The sequence below is a fragment of the Oryzias latipes genome, chromosome 17, assembly GCF_053564925.1.
Source record: "Oryzias latipes strain Hd-rR chromosome 17, Olatipes_Hd-rR_3.1".
In the NCBI taxonomy this organism is placed as follows: Eukaryota; Metazoa; Chordata; class Actinopteri; order Beloniformes; family Adrianichthyidae; genus Oryzias; species Oryzias latipes.
Window position 1 is genome coordinate 32,689,960 of NC_136253.1, and position 24,006 is coordinate 32,713,965.

At 37.3% G+C, this 24,006-nt stretch overlaps 3 protein-coding genes across 13 annotated transcripts in view; 2 read left to right on the forward strand and 1 right to left on the reverse strand.

The window, feature by feature from the left end:
- Positions 1–691: 691 nt before the first annotated feature.
- On the reverse strand, positions 692–4,276 carry LOC101157008 (5-beta-cholestane-3-alpha,7-alpha-diol 12-alpha-hydroxylase). The gene has a single exon (XM_004079412.5). The coding sequence runs from the start codon at positions 2,789–2,791 to the stop codon at positions 1,256–1,258; it is 1,536 nt and encodes a 511-aa protein (XP_004079460.1). The 5' UTR covers positions 2,792–4,276; the 3' UTR covers positions 692–1,255.
- A 3,133-nt stretch (positions 4,277–7,409) lies between these two features.
- On the forward strand, positions 7,410–9,855 carry higd1a (HIG1 hypoxia inducible domain family, member 1A). The gene is made up of 4 exons (XM_011487009.3): positions 7,410–7,567; positions 8,043–8,120; positions 8,263–8,397; positions 8,821–9,855. Exons 2-4 carry the CDS (start codon positions 8,048–8,050, stop codon positions 8,886–8,888), a joined length of 276 nt encoding a protein of 91 aa, XP_011485311.1. The 5' UTR covers positions 7,410–7,567; positions 8,043–8,047; the 3' UTR covers positions 8,889–9,855.
- A 4,123-nt stretch (positions 9,856–13,978) lies between these two features.
- ccdc13 (coiled-coil domain containing 13) overlaps positions 13,979–24,006 on the forward strand; it is a 32,572-nt gene continuing 22,544 nt past the window's right edge. For 2 of the 11 annotated variants that reach the window (XM_078934231.1, XM_078934233.1), the window contains exons 1-14: positions 13,979–14,135; positions 15,800–15,966; positions 16,078–16,226; positions 16,347–16,489; positions 16,587–16,658; positions 16,738–16,854; positions 17,386–17,490; positions 17,590–17,760; positions 17,861–18,037; positions 18,355–18,552; positions 18,634–18,740; positions 19,227–19,289; positions 19,383–19,491; positions 20,563–20,673. In XM_078934231.1, the coding sequence (XP_078790357.1) occupies positions 14,091–14,135; positions 15,800–15,966; positions 16,078–16,226; positions 16,347–16,489; positions 16,587–16,658; positions 16,738–16,854; positions 17,386–17,490; positions 17,590–17,760; positions 17,861–18,037; positions 18,355–18,552; positions 18,634–18,740; positions 19,227–19,289; positions 19,383–19,491; positions 20,563–20,673 (1,734 nt within the window). In that variant the 5' untranslated portion in view covers positions 13,979–14,090. Of the gene's footprint in view, positions 14,136–15,799; positions 15,967–16,077; positions 16,227–16,346; positions 16,490–16,586; positions 16,659–16,737; positions 16,855–17,385; positions 17,491–17,589; positions 17,761–17,860; positions 18,038–18,354; positions 18,553–18,633; positions 18,741–19,226; positions 19,290–19,382; positions 19,515–20,562; positions 20,674–20,783; positions 21,482–23,758; positions 23,841–24,006 lie in introns of those variants that run through there. The other 9 variants (XM_078934235.1, XM_078934234.1, XR_002292227.3 and 6 more) reach the window with 8 other exon arrangements.

The following is a 24,006-nucleotide window of genomic DNA, read 5'->3' on the forward strand; positions in this document are numbered from 1 at the left end:
CCAGGACATAGTTTCTGCAGAGCAGCAGGAGTTCATCAGAAATTCACCTCTGAGCTGTGGGTTGTTGGAGCGAAGCAACCCCAAGCAACCCCCCCCCCCCCCACCCCCTTCCTCTCTCCATTGCAGAGCAGAGCAGTGAGGGACCTTGTGGCCCGCCCAGCATATTGTAGCATCCCTGTATTCTGTTCCTTTGTTAATGCTCTGTTTAGTGCTAAATTGCTCTGTTGGTTATGGAGAACCGTGGGCGTGGAGGGAAGAGGGAAAAGCCGTGAGACTAGAGGGAAAGTGGTTCTTTTTTTGGAGGTTCTCTTGAATGTATGGCTTAGCTAGGGCCGACAGTAACAGAGCTTTTCCGAATAAATAAGGAGTTTATGGTGAAACCAGCGTCTGCATTCTTTAAAAGAACAACTCAGAAATGCAATTTTAAGCTTCATTTTTTTTACGTACATCTTCCATCTTCAGAAAAATGCCACAAAAGCATGTTTTGAACATTATCTTCATTAGAGTGGCTCTATAAACTCTCTTATAAAAGAAAAAAAACTTCTGGCTTTATACCGCTTTGTAATTTCATTGTTCTGTTTCCTCTCAAATCCTTTTGCTCCTCTCTGACACCTTAACAGTGTATTTTTACACTTTTGACCCTTTCTGACCCGCTATCAGTTAGAGGAAGACAACACAAGAAAAAGGAAAATTCAAACATCTACACATTTATTTAATTTTCTCCAAAAAGAACATTTTGATGAAAACAGTCATTATCAATCCTGTTTGTTTAAATATTTTTTCTCTAATGCTTTTTGTGAAACATCTTATACAACTAAAAGTTTGCCTCTAAATGTTGAAAAACATTCCTAAACATCGGTTTCAGGATGGACGGGAAAGATGTCAAAGAGATATTTCCTGATTTACAGAATATAAAAAGACAAAAAAGATCACAAACTGTCACAGTGTCCACAGGAATCACAATAAAACTCTGTGTTTATCATAGAAACATTGTCACTGTGATTGTAGATGGGATCAAGCTGATTCGACATTAGCAAGCAGAGGAAGTTGTACAGATGACCTGGCAGGAAGTTTGAGCCATTCCTATGACATACTTTGTTTTATTTTTGTGAACACGCTGCTGAATAGTTGCAAGCAGCTGTTTAAACCACTTCCAAAATATGTAAAGAAAAAAATGACATAATAAACTATTCAATGGTTTATTTTTCAAATTAAAAGTTGCTGATAGCAGATCACGATGAACAAAGTGAGCGGGTTAAAATCTGAGTCTGTACCGGAACTGAACATCTTTGACGGGCTGCATGGACCCGAAGCCCCAGCGCTTGAAGTCGATCTGGGGAATCTCCACATCCGGGTTCTTCAGCTCAAACTCAAAATATACCAGCATGAGAAAGACAAACTGTTTCAGCTCATTGGTGGCAAAGAAACGACCGGGGCACATGGAGACTCCGGCGCCCCAGGGCATGTTGTAGTACTTCACCTTCTTCCCTCCTTTGTAAAAATCTGTTTTCCTGCTTCCGTCCGGGTTCAGAAAACGGTTGTATTTGAACGAGTGCGGCTCCGGGTGGATTTCTGGGTCCAGGTGAACTGCGTTGTAAGGAAATATTGCCATTCGGTCATCTTTGCGAATGAAATACTCTCGGCCGTCGGCCATTTTCAGGGTCATGTCCTGGAGCACGGCTCGGGTGAGGAGGGGTGCAGCTGTGAGTCTGAGGGTCTCCTCCACCGCGCTGTCCATGACTGGTGTTTTCATCAGCATCTCCCGGGTCAGATCTATTAAGGGGCCGCCAGGTCGCACTTCCTGTCCAGATTCTTTCAGGACTTTGTCCACCTCGTCCCTCACCGCTTTCATAGCTTCAGGGTGTTTGAGGAGGAAGAGGAGCAGCCAGAACGAGGAGGGCCCTGTGTTGCCCTGAGATGCCCAAAGGAGCACAAACATGTATTTGTTGATCATTGCCTCCTCCATGCCCATCTCCTCTTTGGCCTGCTGCATGTCCCACACCCAGCGGCTGATGTTGTCCTTGTTCTTGAGCTTCTGCACCGAAACGGCATCCCAGAAAAACGACTGCAACCTGTCGGCTTCCCTTTTCTCCCTCGGCAGAAGCACCCCGTATGCCAGGTTGGGAAAGAGTTGATCGTATTTCCGAAACTCATAAAACAAAGCTTCGGACTCAGATCTGTCCTTCTCTTTGGCTTTCGCCGCACTTCCCTCTGACTTGTGCGGGAAGTTTCCATACAACGCTAAGTAGCCAGCTCTGAAAACAATATTGTAGCTGTACATAAACAGCCCATCCTCCTTCCAGGTCTTCTGACCTGATGCCGAACCGATGCTGTGCAGCATGAGGTTCTGCAAGTTGCTCATCATAGCTTGGGTCATCACTTCAAGACCTTCTCCTTTCAGGTGTTTGTTGCTTGACAGGTAAAGGGTTTCATGGTCACCATCAACAGCTTTGTAGCCAAACACCCTGTATACCAGCTGTGCAGCAAAGTTGTTGAAGTCCAACTTTTCCCGACTCTCCTTCACAAACGCTCCAAACGACAGGGGATCCTGCAGGAATGTAATGTAAAATCCCGCTATCTGGATTGTGAACACATCCCCGTGTTTTTGCTTCATTCTCTCCAAAAACTTCAGCGTGTCCCTGCGAAACTCCAGCACGTGACCCAGCCATGGAATAAGACCTTTATCCAGGGGGGGTTCTCCAGGTTTGCGCTGTCGAAAAACCCCGAGGACGTACAGGCCTCCAATCAGAGCAGCAAAAAGGGCAGCAAGAAGAGGCAGCAGCAGCTCCATGACTGTTTCTGCTTTAAGCCACGGAGGTATTTGGAGTTACGGTTCACTCTGAGCAAGATAAACACACACCCCCACACACACACTCCTCCCTTCTCCCTGCAGACCGACCAAACGTAGAGCAAATACCAAACACGAGATAAATTATTGGAATAAAGAAAAACATTTACTGAAGAACAAAAATGCCTGCTTGCTTTTTCCATGTTTGAAGGCAGAGTACGTTTGTGGGAAAGATTAAGTTAAAGTCCCATTATCTGTCACCGCATTTGACCCATCCCCAATAAATGTTAGCCTGGCATTCACTGTAATTATTTTGGAAATAACAAAAATTTTGATTTATGTTCCACGAATAAGTGCTAGTTGTAGATTTTACTAAGATTTATTCAAATGGGACAATTTACTTTACAGATTCTTACTTTGTTCACATTTTGGTTTTAACATGAGTCATTTTCAGTGATTCCACTAGTTTTGTGTCACTGTAATCAAAATCAACTACAGCTGATTTTCATCCTAATATTACTATTCTCTTTTTGCAGTGTGAATGTGATTTTTCACAAAGTATAGGCTACCATTAAAAATCTATTTGTAGACGCGTTCAGAGAAATAATTGCCATAGAAAGTAGGGTGCTTAGTCCTTTGTTACTGTGATTTCAATTATTCAAATATTATTAAAATGCATTTAATTTGCAGGAGTAACATCAACATGGAATGGAAAAAAATTAGCATGCAAAAAATTTTTTTTTTGTACTGTAAAAATTTGCAACAACTTAAGTTCGATCCAACATAAAAATAATTTTCACTGACTGGTAAAAGTATAACAGACTTATAGCAATAAATCAGTGATGAAGGGTTACTGTTACAAGGTCAAGGAAAAAAAACGTGACCTTGATCTGCAGATCGAACCAGCCCCACTGTATTTTCTCCACCTAAAACTGCTGATCTTATCTAAGATTAATGATTCATTTATAGTTGTGAAACTGAACCACCAGTGATAACGCACGGACAGACTGGCAGAGATTTCACTGAACGAGCAACATCTTGTGCTATCATGATGACCATGACCTCTCCTGTTTTATCTCTCATTATCTTTTTGAATTTCAAAGAGTAATAATTTGAACTATGCAGTTTTCAGATCTATATCAAACTTCTTTTTTTTTTTACCCGGGATGACATCATGTCTTTTGACAAAGGATTGTTTTCATCTTTAAGAGGTTTGTAGAAAACACAACAATCCCGATTAGATCAGGCTTTTGCAATAATGTGCAGCAACACTTTCTTATCTTCTTAGAAAGGCAAAAGCACATGGTGTTCTGTTGATTACTGTGTGGACCTTCTCCTCCAGCAGTGCTTTAAAAATAGACATATGACGCCACCTACTGGCAACAACAACTGTACTTACTTATCTTTGCTTTGGTTAAAAAAGGAGACTAAAATTACAGGAAATTTAAAGGGTTAATAAACTAAACAAAGGGAAACAGGTTAATATGGCACTTTGCACCCATAATTAAAAAGCAAAAAATAAAAATAAAAATAAAAATCAAACTACAAAATAGTCACTTGCCCAAGGGTTTTTTGTTGCTGCCTCCCTCTTTGCCCCCAAGCTCTGCCCCTGATCAGAAAGGAGCAGAGCAGGGAGATTGTGGGTTGTTGATTATGGAAGCATATGTGTCTCGTATTTCAAAATCATTTATTTTTTCATTTTATCATTAAGTCAACAAATGCAGCTTTATTGTGAAAATGAAAAATCATTTCCGGTCTCGACTTTTATTTTGAAATATGAGACATATATGCTTCCGTGGCTAATTGTAGTTTGTACGTGACAACTACAGGCTTTTTGCATTTTTTCATCTGCTCCTGATTCACTATGATTTGAATAAAGACATTTTCAGAAATGGAGTTTAAAACACAATTTTCACCGGAGTGGTTCCTCAAAATAACCAATTTTGTTATAATCCTTCTAAAACAACAAGAAAATTTAACACAAAAACTGTTTTAAGTATCACATATTTTTTCATAAAGAAAATGTCAGCCTGGTTGGTGGAAGTAAGATCACTAAGATAAATGTCCTTTTTCAGTGTTTACAGATATGTTTCCAGTTTTAAAAGAACAAAAAAAGGTGGTTTGTAACTACAGACAGCTCCGATAGACTACTATCTCATTTCATGCCACTATTTTTCTATTACTTTTGTATAACTACTTTAATTTTTTTGTAATTTTCATGTAAAACCCAAAATTTCCACAATTAAGATCTAGCTCATCTTCTTGGCTGATTCTTCTCTCCACACATCAAAGTCTTCACTCTGAGCCAATATCTAAAGTGCTCAATTTCTTCTTCCTGCCTTTAGAATTATAGATGATTGTTTATTAGCATTCCAGACTTTTTGCCGGCCCAGGGGTTCAGGCGGTCTGGCCTGATCCCCCATCAGCATCTAGGCCAGGGTCTGCAACTTTCAACACTTAAAGAGCCAGTCGGGGTCAATTTCTCACGGACAACAACCCCACAGGAGCCACAAAGCCTTATTTTACCATTTTAAAAAAAAGACACCGATTTGCATAAATGTTTTCAATCAAATGAACTTTTGGTCTTTGACAAAAATAACACTTAGAGAATAGATAGCCTTTTTTCAAACTTTATAAAATTTTAAAGTTTGTAACTTTTGACAGGTTCGCATGACTTCCTTTCAAAATAAAAGACACACTTTTTACCACATAGGATCATCTTAATGCAGCCAATGTAGTAGTATAGTTTGATGTCAGCAGTCATAATGAAAATAACACCCATTTATTTTACTATTGTGGTACATCTCAGCCAGAAATGTTTAATGAACTAAAAATAAATAAGAGCTTATCAAGAGACCTTTACTGTACTTCTCCAACCATAAAGCACAATTGACTTTTTTTAATTTGGTCAAAAAAAAAAATCTGCCTTATAATACAAACTTAATTAATAAAAAAAAAAGATTTTTTTTTAATAAAACCTGATCTTTACCTGTCCCCCTGGACATTTTCACTCTTCCTTGAATTCAACTCAAAGCTGGGATATTTTTTAAAGCATCTCCATACTTGTGTTCTGGGATCCATGTTAGAGTTCTGTTTTTGAAGAACCCTCCCTCACTTGAAAAGTCCACCAGGACACATAGAAATTAAGCCAAATTGTTGACACTTCTGGAAATGACGGCAAACCCCAGAATTCATACATTTACTTTTCTGCAAAGAAGATAACACGTGATAGTTGCTCTGCTGTGTGTACATCTTTGTTATAATCTCAGGGTCTGGTTAGAGTAAACAGCGTCCATAATTGCATAAAGGAAATGCCATTGGCTCATTAAGGCTTCAAAGATGCTTTTCATGTCCACCAGACGGATGAACACAACAAAAGCCTTCTTTTAAGCACCACTATACGCTGTCACTTCAATATAATTGTAAAAACCCTTAAACCTATGGGGACTATTTTTTACCCCTTTTTTTGTGTGTAGGTGGTGTGAAGGCTGTTACCCGTCTAGGCTAACAGTGCTGGTCTCAATCAATATCTTGGGTCAATTCTTTCTACTGTTTACACTTAAATAAACACGTCAAACACTTAAAAGTGGCTGATTTTGAAAAAAAAAAAAACCGACAATAAAAGCTTGCTTTTGGTTTCAGTGGTTATGAATTTTGTCTTAAACTGGGCCTAAAAGGTACAAGGTTACAGTCAACCGGGAGGGCCATGGCCATTGACTGTATAAGAGAACTGGACTGAGCGAGTGTGACGTTATCTGTAGAAAATGCCTTACGGCTCCAGCGAAATGAAGCCGATTCCGTTGCCATTTTTTGGACGTTGCGATGTTGGAGCCAGATAGCAGTGATTTATCCAAGTGGGTCTGAATCAATTTTTATGTGGCAACTACTGTTCCCAAACAGGAGTAAATTTGTTTGAAGTCCACAACCCATTCGCTGAAAGTGGGCTCAAGAGAATATGTCATTCAAACATTGAGGTGGGGGCCAGCGAGCAGGTGGGCCGGTTCATAACTTAAATAACTTGTGATGAAAAAAAGATTAGCCGAAAAATGCTAAAAATAAGTATCAGAGCAGGAATTATTCTGACGCATAGAATGACTATTAGCTGTTCATTACTTTATAGGGATTTTGGCTTCCTGGAGCCTGCAGGTACTTCCTGTTTGGAAAGGGAGGAAGACAGGATCGCTCACTCCAGTGCTCTTATACAGTTACTGGTTACAGTCCGGTTCTTTTACTACGTCATCAGAGACTCCGGTGTAGCGCAAGATGGTTCACTCCCCACCAGTTAAATTTCCTTCGTTGAAGTCGGAGGTGTACCAGATAGCAGAAAAAGACTACACGAGCTTATTGTTGGAGCTGTTGTTTTCACATTAGTCAAAGCGTTGCTATGACAATATGTCATGTTTTGGGTCACGTTTGGGTCACATAAATGAGTCCTGAAGCTTGAGTATCTATTATTTCCTTACACATTTACAGATCTAACGCTTTTTCCAAAAATATTGATACTACAAAAACTGAAGTATAACAAACTAAAGGCCGTATTTAAGCATTTCTACCGTTCAAATATTTTAAAAGACATTTCCGCTGACAAACCCGTTGTGTGTCTAATTTTTTTCCGGACTCCATTGAACGCAGCAGAGGAACGTCAGACATGCGTAGTAGAGTGTTATATCACAGCGTGCCGGTTTGCTACTTCCTCTGTTCCACACAGCACAGAGAACACATCAGCTGTCCAAGCCGCTTTACTTTCTTTCTCCCCAAAGCGAAACCATTTTTTTTCAGGTAAGAAACTATTCTGTCGCTAAAAGTCACAAACTTTTCATCAGATATTGTGACTGTGGAGCTAATTCTGCCGGTTTCTCCAGTTTTACTGATTTGGTTTCGTGTTTGAATTTAAGCCATTCAGGATTTCAGTTAACCAAACACATAAAACATGCTTTAAAGAAAACAAAAACTAAACACAGGCTTTATATTTATGTTTAAAGTCATTAGGTATTAGCTTAGAATAGATGGACGCCCTTCATTGTTGCCCTTGGACCCTGACTGTAACACCAGGTGCCCACTTGATGTCCCCTCGTGCCTCTTCTGCCTTAGGAAGTCGTTGCTTTGAAACTTATTGATGAGGCATTTTGTCAGTCATCTGTTACCCCCACATAGTTATTGGTTGATTTAAAAGTTTTATTTATTGTTCTGCCAGCTCTGGAGTGAATGACTGGAGAGAAAATCCTGATAATTTTGTGTGTTTTTTACTTTGCAGACAACATGGCCTCGTATGATGATGAGAATCAATCCAAGTTTATGCGTAAAGCAAAAGAAAATCCTTTTGTTCCAGCAGGTGAGTGAGTCCATCCTCAACCATCAGTTTTTCTTTTTTGGAGTTACTTATTGTGCCGACCGTTTCCTTTGTCATGGTGTGTCTGATTTTAAACCCTCTTCATTCTAATAGATGTTTTTTTGTGTGTGTGTGCTTTCTGCAGGATTGGCTGGATTTTTTGGCATCGTCGGTTACCAGCTGATGAAAATGAAGCACAGAGGAAACGTAAAAATGTCTGTTCACCTCATCCACATGCGTGTGGCTGCCCAGGGATTCGTGGTTGGAGCCATGACTTGTGGTAATTATCCGGATCTCCCAGTTTTCCCGCTTTTCTCGGAGATGCAGTCTGCACTAAAATTCAACATCCTTTAAAACTAAACTGAAAAAAACAACAAAAATTGAAGGACTATGGGGCTGCTTTATTTGTTTGTTTTTTTTACCTCAAAAACCTGTCGCTCATATAAAACCACTGCCGTCAGGTTGTTTTTAAAAATGACAATAAAAAATAATCCCTCTTTCTTAAAGTTTCACCCATAAGTTATGTTATTTCAAACCATTTTTAATCTTCATCATTTGTTTTACCGAAAAAACACAAAGTTTTTTTAACCAGCCCAAATGCATGCTAAGTTTGTTTTTTCATATTATGAGTATATATGTATATTTCAAATCAAACCCTGTTTTCTTGTGTCTAAAATGTCCATCATGCATTTCTGTCTTGTAGGCGTCCTGTATTCAATGTACAAAGAGTACATTTGGGATCCCGCACACAAGCCAAAGGAAGAAAAATGAAGTTTATGGGACTAATATTTAATAGTTTTCAACCTGATATTAAAGGGTGTAAATAACACATTATATACATATATATAAAAAAAGTGGTATCCTAAAAAAAATGTGTGTTCAACTAAAAATAAAAACGTTAAAATGTAGTGTTTATTATTATTAACAGATTCTGTCTTGAACTTTCAAAGAGTTGTTTTAGTCAGAACATGGCAGCTCATACTAATCCACACGAAAAATGTATTAAATAGGAATAAAACCTTTTCTTTACTGAAACTATAACTGCTAAAATGGTACACAGTTATTCAAAAACATAATGCTAATGTTTTTCATAATTTTTAACAAAGATTTAGCTTATGTTGAGAATAGAAACATATACTTAAAGCCAATTTGTAAAGTAAATTATCATTTTTATTCTTAAATTGATGACTTGGCAAAAGGTTTAAGGTTGAAATACAGGGTTGGGCATTATTTAAGATGATTTTCTTTATTGAGAAAATTCTATAACTTTTTGGTGTAAATATTTCATAGGTTTTAAGATGGACTACACTTTTTTTTTGTTCCATTATGATATACATAACTGTATATTAGCAGATATGTTGGGCTCTATTAGCTTCACAGAGGTTCTTGTAATTTGAAAGTGGTCCAGCACAACCGTTTTCAAAGGTCATGGATGAACTTTCAGGTTTTTTTTTCTTTTTCTGATATATGAGAGTTTAAAAAGATTCCTTATCTGGACCACTTTAAGAAATTATGGTAAAGACTGAGTCTTTGTAAAGATGATCAAACGGTTGTAAAGATAAATAATTATATGCAGCACCAAATCCCCTATTTTGCCTGTTTGTCAACTAGTAGGAAAGATATAGTATATATACATGATCTATCTTCTATCTTGTTTTAAAGGTGTGCAATGCTCCAAATCTTGTAAAATGGATTTGCCTTTGAAATCCAAAAACATAATAAAGTCTTGGTTAAAGAGTCTGTGTCAAATAGTGTCTTAAAGCTTCATCCGGATGTCCTTATTTGCCCTTAAGTGTTTGCATCTAATACAGCGTGGTCTGCTCTGTTCCTGTTTGTAGCACGTAAAACAAAGGTGTCAAGTACCAAAGCAAAAATACCAGACGTGTCCGCATCAGCATGACTTTGCGTTTCAGGGAGCTGTCTTAACTCGCCTTTCTCTGTGACAAATTGTGCTAAATCATCTCCCTGAGGGGTTCAACATGTTTTTACTATTTTTTTTAGGCATCTTCCAGCTTTCTTTATGGAGCGTCCAAAGTAAATTGTCCCTAAAGCCTCAAAAGTAAACTGTGGTCTGGAACATCTTTACACAGGGGAATAACTTAGAATAAACTCTGTCCGTAAGAACAAAGAGCTTATTTAAATCAAAGCAGCTGATTTTAAACTGGGAAGATTATCAACGTTGATAAAAGCCTGAGTTATTTCCAATAAGGTTAAATTAGTTTTATGCAATTATAAAAAAAAAAAAAAGATACTTCACATTGCTAGATAATAACCTAAAGTCAAACTGCAGAAGTGAGTCTGGTTTGACATGAATGCTTTTGTTTCTTGGTAACCTGATATTTCAGCCTTCAGAGGATTTCTCTGAGGTTTTCCTGAAACCAGATAATGCACAAACAAAACTCCATCAATTAATTATCAAGAAAAACAGCAGCCCTACTATGTTCTCTGCAAAAAAAAAAAAAAAAAAAACTGGAGCCGGCTTATTATATTTTTTACAAAGAGCTCCTATTCGCTTGAATGTACAGCAAAGGAAATAATGTAAATATAAATGAATAAAAATACTTTTTTTCTACTTTAAATACCATAAAATGCATTTTTTCGGGTGTTTGACATTTCTGTGGGAGATTGCTCGATCTGTCCCACAATGCAACGCGAAGAGCAGCACAGCTGCTGTCAAATAACCAGCGGACGCATGCGCAGCTGGCGGAAGTCGCCGCGGAGTCGAAGGTTAAAAAATGTGAGGATTTACCTATTTATTTCTCAAACTTTCCGTTTATTAACAGACTAAACATTGATGTAGTATGGGTTAAAGTGCATTTTTTATCGTTCAATGTCGTTTGTTTGTTTTTTAACAAATCGCTAGCAATGTCTACGGAAGCTCTGAGCTGCCACCGCGAAAATTATTGCTAGTTTTTAAGTTCAAATTGTCAAAACAGTTGTTTTTTTTTCCGATAATGTAGAGTTTTTGTCGGATGTTTTAAAGAATAAAAAAGCATTTTACTCTGTAGTAGCTGAGGACATTGGAAATGGTCATGATAATCATAATGATGGTTGTTTCTGTCTCTGGAGGTCAGAAACGCCACATTCCTGTCTGCTTATTGATTCATTTTTATATCTCTGTCGTGCTCTTTGCTTTAGATGTCAAAGTTTTTGTTGTCTCTGTGTGTTAGAGCTTGTAAAATGGGAATTTTTCCAAGAATTAAGTTAGTTAAAAAAGCATATAATGTAATCCATGCAACACAACAGTCTAATTGTTGCTCAGAAACGTAATTCTTAAAATATATAATTGTATGTATTTAATAAAAAAAAAAAAGTACCGGTACTCCAAACAAATGTTTATTTTGATAGTTAAAAAAATGAAAAAGGATGATGGGACACCACCACAATGATAGGAAATGTTTGACTCGGTTTTCTGTTTTTCATTGAAGTAAATCTGCAGCAGCAGGAGGATCTGCTTTGACACGGTGCACTTTATTTTGAAACGAATATGTATGTGCTGCTGTCCAAAGGAAAGCAGTTAAATATGTTATTCATGAAAAAATACCAGACTTTTAAAAACAAAATATTATAAATATTTAAAAGCTACATTTTCCAAAAACAGAAAGTATATTTTTCTAAAAGGTTAAGTGCGACTTTGTGGCTCTGGCTGGTCTGTAGGGAAATGGACCAAATAGTTCATTGCTGTTAAACGTTGCATTAAATATTTTAATTATGTATTATACAGAGGTACTGTTGAGTCCGTGGAGGCACGGCTGCTAAAGTAGACACTTAAAAAAAAAAGGTTAGATGAATTGTTCATTTTGTGTATATATACACAGATAAGATTTGTATTTTCTGTATCTTTGTGTTTCTCTGTAAAAAGCTGAAGTGAGGACACTCGAGTGATCTCACCCCGTAATAATTATAAAATAAAATGTGGAAAATTGAGATCTTTTTAGACTTTATATTGTGATTTATTACTTACATGTATTACTTGTATTTTTTGTGCATTTGTTTAAATAAATCCGCCTGTCGTAGATGACAAGGTTTCATTGCACAGAAAACTTTGTCTCCCTGTTTTAAATGACAATAAACACTGAATCTCATGTCTGTCTTGTTTTGTGTCTTTAATCTAAAGAAGCTTCTTCACAAACCTGAACCAGACACGGGGGACTTTCAAAGCTTTCAAAAAATTCTCTGCTGGCAACAGCCCGCTCCATCTCAAATTTTTTTTTTAAAACTTTGTCTCTGCTGATCCTGCATTTGGTTGGTTTGATGCTTTCAGAGTAACTTTCAGAGGTCGTCACAAATATTTAAGCAGCTGTCTAATTGTTACACTGCTCACATGCTGTACTCTGCAGATAAGGACAGAGTGAGAAGCGAATTGTAAAACATCCTTAATAATCTGTTTAGTGTTTTCTTTTTGGAGGTCTTTTCTTTTACTGATCACCTTGGGACAAGGAGATCTGGAGCAGATGGAAGATCGCTCTGTTTTGGTGGCTCTAAAGACTCAAAGTTCACAATGTGAAGTTGTGTGATAATGCGACAAAATTAAATTGAGTTAATGCTTCTTAAAATATTTATGTGACTTAAATATGACATTTAAGAGAATGCTCATTATTCACCTGTGCTATGACTGAAAGAGGAAGCTTGTATTTTTATATTTATTGTGCTTTTAATGTTTATTTTTAACTTTTGTTTTGTAAACTGTCCTTGTGTTTTGTGAAAGGTGCTTTAAATAAAATGGATTACTATTAATATTTAACAATCTGTTAACTTTATTCTTACATCTTTGTAAATGCTTATGTCATGTTTTAAGGTTTCTGGTGGACAGTAATTCACAACATTTGTTTTTACTAAAAGGACATAAAAATAGATTTAGAATTGTTTTTTTTTATTGTCACTAAAAACGATGTTTATGGTGTTTTAAAGTTGACATTTAAAAAGAAAAACCAAATGTTTAAAACGAGGTAAACGTAAAACTGACAATATATTAAGGGAAGATTTACACAAAGTATAATGGATACAATAGTAGATGAAATTTAACATTGTTTTTTGCTGATTATCACACACTCTGTGCAAAATATTCTTACATGACTAATTGTGCAAAAACAAAACGATTTGTTGTTTGGTTTTGTTGGCCCCATAAACCTTTTTTAATTAAAAATTACACTAATGTACACAATGGGGGAAGAGGGAGGCTCTGAATCAATTTATTGTATATTCATCAGTAAACAAATGGTCAGTATGTAAGAAGGATGAGAATTCAGCCTTTTGTGTCTATCGGTTAATTGATCCTTTATTGTTGTATAACACTTGGCTTTAAGCAGCCTGTAAAAAATAAGTAAACAACAGTAATTAAACACAAAGCATTGAAAATAATTATAAATGTATGGATCTGTAATATATACGTGACTAAATTATCACTTAGGCTTACACTTACAACAAAAATCAAATAGAAAAAAACCATTAAAGTAGTAGCAATCACAAATTATTCTGAACAGTGGGCCATTCAACGCGCCATCTTGTGGCGTAAACGTGTAGTGCGCCCACGACGCTTCAAATAATTTATTTCTGTCTTTAATTTGTGAAAATTGACAAAATAAAAAAATGATGTACTGACTAAAAAGCACTCTTTAAAATAATTACTACGGAGTCAAGGGGCTATATGAAGCAGCAAATGAAGCTGTATGTATTACCCGTATATATGCGCTGAATAAAATAAGGTGCTTATATTGTGGTTCAATAAAATTAATTACATTCTTTGTAGAGAATACAAGAACAATTCCTACTTGAATAGATCATATTTAGATAAAAAAAAAAAAGCCGTGAGTATTACCCCAAGGATAATTGGGAAGTAATGAGTTGCTCCGGTTCAACTCTTCCTGTTTTTCTGAAACAATTTATACTCTCGCGACAGCTTGCTTTCAGCCACACCAGCCCGTTGTCATGGATACAGCGCTCCTATCGCAGACGCCAGTTTCCTCGCAGTAAATGTCAATTCATTTGTTTAAGGACACAGCAGGACTAAAAGTGCAGGTGAGTTTTTTTTTATTTGATAATTCTGACACGAGAAGAGGAATTTGTTTGTAAATCCGAATGTTACTCCCTTAGTTACCGTCACCATCACGTTAGTTACTCTGGTGATGTCATCAAACTAATGCTAACGCTAGAGGGGTTAGCCGTGTCAAAATGATTTATTTAAGACAGATAAAGGGAGAAAGTTTTGTTTGCAAAACAACTCTTTCATTACTTTTTCTAACATTATGACGAGTTCACAGATATACCTATTTAGATAAAATTATAATGTAATTTAATTAGTAATATATTTTTTTAGTAAAAAAAACGTTTTTTTCCTCAAACAAATCATATTTATAATTTGAGCACAAATGGTTTTTTTAAGTACAGAAATGTGCACATTTACAGTGTTGTTTTTCAAAATAAAATAATAATTGGCACATCCACCAATAAAAAATAAATAAATAGACATTTGATCTTTTAAACAGAACAAACAATCAACTATCATTGTATAGCAGATAAAATGATTGATAATAATTTTTTAAAAAGGGGACAATCTTCCTCAATATTTTATATAGTAAAAGAGTAAACAGTACGATGTGCGAATTTGTATAAAAAAAAAAAAAAAACAATATAAAAAATTAAAAAATATCTTAAAAAACAGGGATTTTGACATTTTTGTAATTTTGCAATATTTCAATTTGATTTTTTTAATTGTGTAATTCATCTGTATTTATTATGAGGAGCTGTTGTTAAATACCTCTAAGATTTGTAATGAAATTTAAATCAAATCTTTTTTTTATTTATTTTTTTGGTCCTGAAAAAAAATAATGCATCTCAAATAAAGATAAGTACTTCCTGTTTAAAAAAAATGAATTCCATCAGAATCAGAGATTTGTTCATTTAAATATAGTGAAATATTATTTAAATATGATCAAAATAAACAGTATATTTCAATATATACTTTTATTTATTATATCTTTATTTTAAAAATAATTTTCTGCGAATTTCTGTAAAGTCTGACAAAACAGTTCAAACTACCGTATTTTCCGGACTATAAGTCGCACTTTTTTTCATAGTTTGGCAAGGGGTGCGACTTATACTCCGCAGCGACTTATATTAGAAATAAATTGAAATAAATACATTGTTAACCCTCCTGTTATGTTCATTTGTGAGGAACAGAGATGATGTTTCTGGGTCAATTTGATGTATGAGGTATGTTAAGTGTTAAGAGGATGTTAAGTGACTCAGAGAATCAGCAAACTTTTTTTTACAGTAAGATCTTGAAGGCTAACAACATAATATTCTATTTTCCAATGATTTCATAGATTCAGAAATGCAATAAAAGTGAAAACTGTTTCTACAAAAACAGGATGAAAACAGAGTATTAGTTGGCCAATGATGCTTCATGAAAGGAATAAATAATTAAGTAAGAGAAAGAATTACTGTGAAATTATTAGATAAACAGTCTGCTATGATTGTGTCATATAAGGTTGTGAAAGTTAAAATGCGACTTATAGTCCAGTGCGACTTATCTGTGTTTTTTTCTACTTTATAATGCATTTTTGGGCTGGTGCGACTTATACTCCGGTGCGACTTATAGTCCGGAAAATACGGTAGTTAAATGTTTCCCATTGGTTTTTACCGTGTTTCTTCTGTTTAATTTCATATTTACTTTCTTTTAGACGATGGACCAGGACGCTCAACTAAACAACTTGCGGCTTCAGTTTGAAGCGCTTCAAAAACAGCAGGAGAAAAGAAAACTGGAGAGGAAAAAGGACAAAGAAGCAGCGTCTGTCGCCAATGAAGATTCAGATTTGTCTTTGGAAAGTCCTCCGGGTACAAATGACAGGCATGTGAACCGACCATGTTTGCATTTTAATGTCGAGCTTTTTCTTTTATTTGTAATACAATATTTATGTGTAATAAAAGTCTGAAGTTTGGGGATTTGATGTTCTTTCAGGCCATTGCAGCATGAAAATCAGAAACTTTTAGAGCAGCTAAGAGAGCTGGAAGACGTCAACGGACGACTCGTCAAACTTCTGAGCGAAAAGGAGTTTGAGATTAAACACTTGAAGAAGAAAAGAGATGAAGAAAGATTAGCTTTGGCAGGTACAAGCTTTATTAAAACCAATTTACAGCTGTTTTACACACTTTCACGCATGTATTCATCAGCTTTGTCTCTGCAAATCCTTTGTGAATGATTGACGTTTAAAAAAAAATGTTATTTAGGCACAGCTGGCTTGGAAGGAGCTGTTGCTGCCACCAAGATTATTGAGTTATCCAAGAAAAATAGAGAACTAAATGTTACAATTGAGCAGGAAAAGGTGAAATCAAAGCAAAGCGCCAACCGAATTAAGGAGCTCGAAAGAGAGGTAGTTTACATTCAATTTACATTTATGGACTTTCATTTTTTTTGGAAAAAATGGAACAATTTCAATGATATGCATTATGTTTTACTCATTTTTTTAGCTTCAAGTTGCTCTTTCTGGGGAAAAGACTGACAGCAAACCACTGGAGAAGAGCTCATCTGAGGATTGTGAGGTACACCATAAAACCGATCCAAATTGAAGGATAGTTTTTTTTAGACTGACATTAATCTCATGCTCCTTTCCTCTAATAGCAGGAAAACCCAGGCGTCAAATCTCTGCAGAAGAAATTAGCAGCTGCAGAACTGAAAATGACTGAATATCGCAACCAGGTTCAGTCTGCAAAGCAGGAGCTGAAAGTAGCTCAGAAGGTAAACAATGTTTTCCTAAAAGAATTCTCTTCATGCTCTCTCATACACTCATATTTATAAATCCTGTATCACACATTCCAAGTAAATCATTTTAGTATTATTCATAATAAAAACAGTTCAAATTTTTGACTCTGTTGCTTGAATTTTGTGCATTTGGGTAACAAAATAAAAGTTCCTGTTTTTCATAAACGTGTTTAGAAGCATTTGCTCACCGTGGAAAAAATAACACTTTCTATTTAAAAATCTGGACGAGGTCATTTAAGGCTGTTTTAAGATGGGTATGTTTTATATTTACGGGTCAGCTGAGGGAGAGCGGTCGACCTCTGATCCCGCCTCTGCCCGCTCATGTGTGGGAGTGTCCTTTGGCAAGACACTGAACCCCACACTGGTGGTTGTAGGTTGGCGCCATCAGTGTGTGAATGTGTGTGTCCGTGGGCAAATGGGACTGTGACTGTAAAGCGCTTCGGTTCTTCAGGTATATGATTGAAAATTGAATTGTGACTTCAGGATTGGATGATAAATCTGTTAAAGGTATTGATCAGCGAAGTTGGAGAGGAAGTCAACCTTCAGCAAGTACTCAGCAGCCCTGGAAGCTTCCGAGGTCGGTCACAGCAGATACTGGCTCTTCAGACAAAGGTGACACAACATGATCATGATTTATTAGCACAAACATTCAAGTCACATTAAAACTTTTAGCTGAATTTCACATAAAAAGGTATTTTTTTCGTTTAACAGGTGCGGGACCTTGAGCAGCAACTGAAGCAGGCGATCCAACTCGGCCAGTCCAGTGTCTTCAGTTTAGATGAAGAGTTTCAGGGGGTGGGTGTCTTTCAGAAAACCCCTCCACCCAACAAGAACCTCAGCTACATCCGCACCATGGAGAAAAGGAAGAGGGAAGCCTTTGAGGTGTGGAAACCAAAACAGTAAAAACATAAAAAAGTAAAAAAAACAACAACACACAACTGACATTTTACCAAACCTCTGTTATGCTTCTGACTCTGTACAGAAAATATCTGCAGATTATGAAGCCCTGTTGAAAGAAAACAAGGAGATGAAGAAAAAGATGGATGCTGCAAAAGCTAGAAATGCATGTCAGTCCAATGAAATTATAACATTGAGAGCCCAGCTCTCCACCCTGCAGGAGAAGGGGAAACATGACGAGGAGCTCATGGATGCCTTGCTGGTAGGACCTTAGAAGCAAATAGGTGTTATTATTGAAATGTGGTTATTGTTCAGTCTCTGTTTGACCAGAAAGCTTTACCTAAATGCTTATTTTGTGCATAATCTTCAAAGCAATAAATCAGTTGAAGACATATATTTATCAAGAAATGAGACTTGTGCTTATTGTGTTTTTTGTGGGATTTTTATACATAAAGCTTTCCTAAAATGTAAAAATGGAAGATCTTACAAAGACTACTTTTTACATTACATCTAAAAAACTTAGATGAAACTGGAAGAATCTGGGACTTTGTTAAACTATGTTTGTTACACCTCCGGCAGAAGCAGCAGGTCCAGATGCAGACAGCAATGAAACACCTCTGCGGACAGCAGAGTGGACCAATCAGGGAGCTCCCAAAGAGCTTGAAGCAACAGCTGAGCAGCGAGAACACGACTCTGGTCCAGAAACTGAAGCAGGTGGTTGCTGAGAAAGAAGCGAAAATTAGAGAACTACAGGAAATTCAGCGACAATCCATCAAGGTAAAAAAACAAAAAACAAACGTGTATCCTGTTATGGACTTGAAACACAGATTTCTTGCGTCAAATATTTGTTTGTATCAGTTAAAGGAAGATTGTGAGGAGAAGCAGTCAGACGCCAAGCAGAAGAAATGCAGTCCAGGTTTCTCTCCAGAAGGTGGAGCTATTACCAAAGAAATCCTCTCTTCAGGGTATGAGAGCTGATGGATTTTTCTTTTTTGAACTTCAGAATTGTAACGTTACACAACAACCTTAAACATCAGAATGAACCAAAAAAAGAAAAAGAAAAAGAAAAGCCACAAAATCAAACAAAATACCAACTGATATAACTTATTGTCATGAACAAAGGTGGAAAGTAGGTGTGCATTTTTATTTTTCATTACTTAAAATTTGGTCAAATATGAGTAGATCTTCTTATGAAAAGTGTTAAAAGTGGTTTAATTTTTAAAAAAAGTTTTTTTTATGTAGTGAGAGCTGATGGTACAAATACTAACTATTTCGTGGCATTTCTTTGATAAAATGTTGGTTTATTTAGTTGGTTATCAGGACAAACTATGGCATTGGTAAATATTTGTAGGTTTCTCTCTGACAGACATTTATTTAAAAAGGGAATTGATAAAAAAAAAAAAAAACGTGTTTATTGTAGCTTTTTAATTTTGTTTTCTTTATGTTTCCAGTTCAGTTACAAAGTTTGGTCATAAACTGGTGCTCCCCGCTTTGGGCAGTGGTCCCGAATCCAGGTGTGTTGTCAGCACATGTCTTATGATCACTGCACTAATGTAGATATTCATCAAACGATGAAAGCTGAAGGTACTAGTACATGTTTGTCTCAGAAGTCCCAGTTCCTCAAAGTGTCCTCGATGTTCTGCTGATGTGGGCGAATGGCTGACTCAGACCAGTGAATACAGAGTCCTCAGTGTGGAGAGGGACAGACTCCTCCAGGTGGTTGACGTCCTGCAGAAAAAGTACATTTTCATCTTTTTACAATCGATTTGTTGATTTCATCCGAGTGGACATGTGGAAAAAATTAATTAACGGAACCTCGAATCAGTTTGTACAATGGAGTTTTAGGGCCACCAAAGAAAAGAAAAAAAGGTAGTATTTAAATTTAAGACTTTAAATCTCGTGAATTTACGACTTTTTTCTTGTAAATTTACGAGATGAAAGTGGGCATACAGAGCAGCAAGTGAACGCCACTTAAGGCCGACTAAACTTAGTTGAACAGGTGAGCTGAGTGTTTGTGGTTAAGGCTACAACTGTTTGGAAGCTCTTTTGTTTGATTTACGATTTATTAAAGTTTTATTCATTGATGGGGATCTCTGCAGCCCGTTGATGAAGCTGTCCACTTCCATCCTTTCTTCCTCCACCAAACACAAAATCTCTAAGTCTGTGTGACATTTTCGTCTAAGGAGATGCACTTTTTGGCATTTTCAGCATTCTGATGCCAAACGTGTCTCTGAGCTCCTTATTTTACACATGAAACTCTGCTTTACCGACACCCAACCCCAGGAAAGCCGGCTTAACAAGAATCTGATTATTAGTCGCCAAAGGTTCAGAAGTTTTTTTTTTTTTAAACTATACCCGGAAATAAAGCTTCACAAAATGCTCCACATCTTTCATCTTTGATAAATTGATGAAAAGACAACTTTTCTGTTTTTTCTCGTTAATTTATGACTTTAAAGTCATAATACAAAAAAAAAATTGTTTGTAAACTGGCCTTAAAACTCCATCATACATTTGAACTGAAGGTCAAATCAGTATTTACCATGTTTCTAAAGCATAAATGTAGTTTCATGTTGATCCCCAAAGTGCTCTTAAACAAACAGAACATTTCTTCAAACGTTTCCGATGCTGCACATTTTAAAGTCATGCAAGTTAAATGTTGTGTTTTGACAAACTTGGGGCAATAACTCTAAGAGTTAAATACATTTACAGCACACTTGTTTGAAAGCCCATCATGTCCTTTTATTTAGTGATTCTAACTAAAAGTCTTTCGTTGCTTGAAACTTTCAGAGAGAAAGAGATGAGCAGAATCTGTCTGGAGGTTCAGCAGAAGTATCAGGAGGAGCGGCGCAAAGCTGTGATTCTGGAGCAGGAACTGGAAAGAGCAAAAATCCATCCAAAGTAAGGAGCAGAGCGGATTCGCCGCATGACCGGACAAAGTCGAGACAATTTCACTTCTTGCACTTTTTCCTAACTCCTGAACTCTTACTGCATACCCCTATTACTTGTAGTTAGCATGACTTTGTCACTTAGGGTGTCAGGAGTCTGGAGAAGTCCACTTCAGGTAAACAGACTGTTTGACAGTTTGCTTGAAATGTTTGTTTTCCAACTTTGACACAAGTGTGGACATCTTGAGCTGGCCCTAAAATGTCATCGTTTGAACCAAAACCAGGTAACATGAATGATCGTGTGCTGCGGCGGGGACGCCGTTTCTGTCCATCATATGTAAACTGGACTGAACTGTCTGTCGTCGTCTCCCGGCCGATTAAACACCCGGAGGAGAGCAGTTGCACGGAAGGCGTTGCTAAAGAGCACTCCTCACTGAGACCTGCAGGATAAAAGTGACACGATGAGACGAGTGGAGCATGTCTTCCCGGAGGCTCAGTGACAGCAATGACACGACACTAACCAGCAGGACTCGCTGGTCCCTGCTCAGCTTCACTTCCAGCTGAGCGCTACCTTCTCCTGTCACAAGTGACAAACAGCAGCCCGCAGGGAAGAAGTTCTCTTCTACGGCCACTAAACCTCATGGATGGTTTTCCAGTTTGTAATACTATGACAAAACCTTCAGTTTGGCCCTGATGGCAGCAGAAAAGTTTCTCATTGGTGAGCTTCTCAAACTCCATCAAACGGTTTCTTATCTACTTTTATGTGATTTAAATTTGTGAAAATTCTCAGGAAATTAAACAAATGTAGAGAAAAAAAAACACAGATATGCAAGATTTCTGTACTTAAAGTCCCACTCAGATCATATTTGATCTTTTTTCAAAGTGTTCCCAGTGATCCCTTAGTTAGATTATGCCGTTTTTAACCAAAATTAAAAAAAAACTGTGTAGTCTAGGACAAATATAAGGAAAATTAAGATTAAAATTGCATTTCTGAGTATTTCTTTATTCAAATTGTGAGAAATCAGGAGCAGATCAAGAAGAAGATATCACGCTATCAAGTGTACAACATAGCGTCGCGCTAGAAGCATCTTCCCTCGGGTAGTGAGAGGAACTCACCATTTAGAGTTACACTTTTATTGCTGTGGATGGCTGAGCAGCCAATTCATTTTTCCTACCGTTTAGAGCATTTTACATAACTGGTTTTATAAAATACCTCTACTCTAATGTATTCATTTATGTCATCAGAAACTGATGACTCAGACTCAGCCTCTGAGTTGTGGGCGAGACTGTTGGTGTGGTATAACCCCACCTCCACTTACCGTCATCCATCTGTTTACACACTCTCCCGCTAGCTTACAGCCCTTCACATCTCCAACCTATTACTGGTGCAACAAAAATGGCGAGGAATGTCGGAGCCATCCAGCCGAACAGTTAGATCCGGATTGCAGCTCAGACGAGGAAAACAAAGACGTTCATGGATCTATTTGTCTGACAGTGGATGCATCAGAATGGATGGTTTATTTAACATTTGTAATAGTTCAATAACATCGGAACAACAACTGCAGGGTTTTCTCCACACAAGACAACAAGAAACACCAAGACAAAAAGGAAAAATACATAATAATACATGGAATACATTAGATTAGAGGCAATTTTATAAAACCAGTTCTGTAAAATGCTCTAAACGGTAGAAAAAATGAATTGGCTGCTCAGCCATCCACAGTAATAAAAGTGTAACTCTAAATGGTGAGTTCCTCTCACTACCCGAGGGAAGATGCTTCTAGCGCGACGCTATGTTGTACACTTGATAGCGTGATATCTTCTTCTTGATCTGCTCCTGATTCCGCACAGTTTGAATAAAGAAATACTCCGAAATGCAATTTTAATCTTAATTTTCTTTCTGTAAGTCCTCCATAATCAGAAAAACGAGACAAGATTGTGATAAAAACACCAAAAACAGGATAGTCATTGAAGTAAGTCTTAAACTGGGTAAAAGACCAGGCTAAACTGCAGTCTAACTCAAATTACAAACATGTTCACTCTTGCTTTTTGAAAAATAGCGCTAATCGTTTCGGACTTAGAATCAACTGTGTGGGAGTTGTGGTTAATAACGAATGTTAATCTGAGCTTCTGCTGCAGTCCTCCACATGTTCCCCAGGGCAAGTAATATCGTTCAGACCTTGACTGGAAATGGCTGACGGGACGAGGGGGGCTACCCTGACATTCAGGCTAAACTGTCACACCAACATCCGAGTTATTTTCTTTCCACGCGGCCAAAACAGTTACCGCAGACCCCCACTCCTCTTTTCTGCCTTCCCAACATCACGCTTAATTTAAAACCATGGCTGACTTAGTGTGCTGATTCAAACGCTGCTCTATGTCTTCCAGAAGCCCGGGGGAGATTGGCAGGTCCCCTCTGGGCCAAACTAGTAACCGCCACAAGACAAAAATATCAGTTTGGCTATGATGAAGAAGCCTTTATGCCTGTAGAAACAGAAAACAGCCTGTGTGGAAAAACTCCTGGATAGACACTGTGGCACCCTTTTATGTGACAAAGTGAGATGTTGTGTCATTTTGTGCGGCAAAGATACGGTGAGCCTCCCATCTGAAACCATGCAGAGCTGCTCAGTATCAGGAATTAATGGGAATATTTGTTATTATCCACAAACCTGACTTAATTGCTCGGAAATGTTTGCACTTATAGTTTGTTTTTACCTAAAATGCCAACTTTCTTTTTTTGATTTATGGTAGTTGATAGGAACATGGGCCCCTTTCAGTTGGCTTTCAAGTAAAGCTCACTGTCCAGCAGTCGAGTTTACAGAGTATTTTCAGTGAAACTAATTAAACAGATCATTATGACTAGCCTTGTTGACTTCAGATATTTAGGAGTGTCATCACCTTCAAATAAATTACACCTCGCCAAACAATTTTATTATTGTTTAATCTAGCTGTATTACGCAGAAAGGTGCAATTTATTCCAAAATGCCCAATAACCCACCAAACCAAACACAACCTTATGTAAACACAGCATACGTAAACAGCTTCGGCTATTTGTCATTCCAGCTTTGAATGACTCCTTTATCCATCCTCCTCCTCAGAGGTATTCCCACGTTCTGGACCAATGCTTCCTGCAGACCATTGACTGCATCCAGAAACTAAAGTAAACAGCGGAGCTGCGAACGCAGAGGTTAAAGTTAGCCATCAGTGCATGAGGGATCTGTGAACCGCTCTGCAGGCCAGGAACGGTTTGTGCATCTATGAGTTTATTCATCTCCCCGCACCTCTCATTTACATGTAATGGTAGAAAAATAAACAGCTGAGCCCTAATGTGCTCATTTACAGTAAG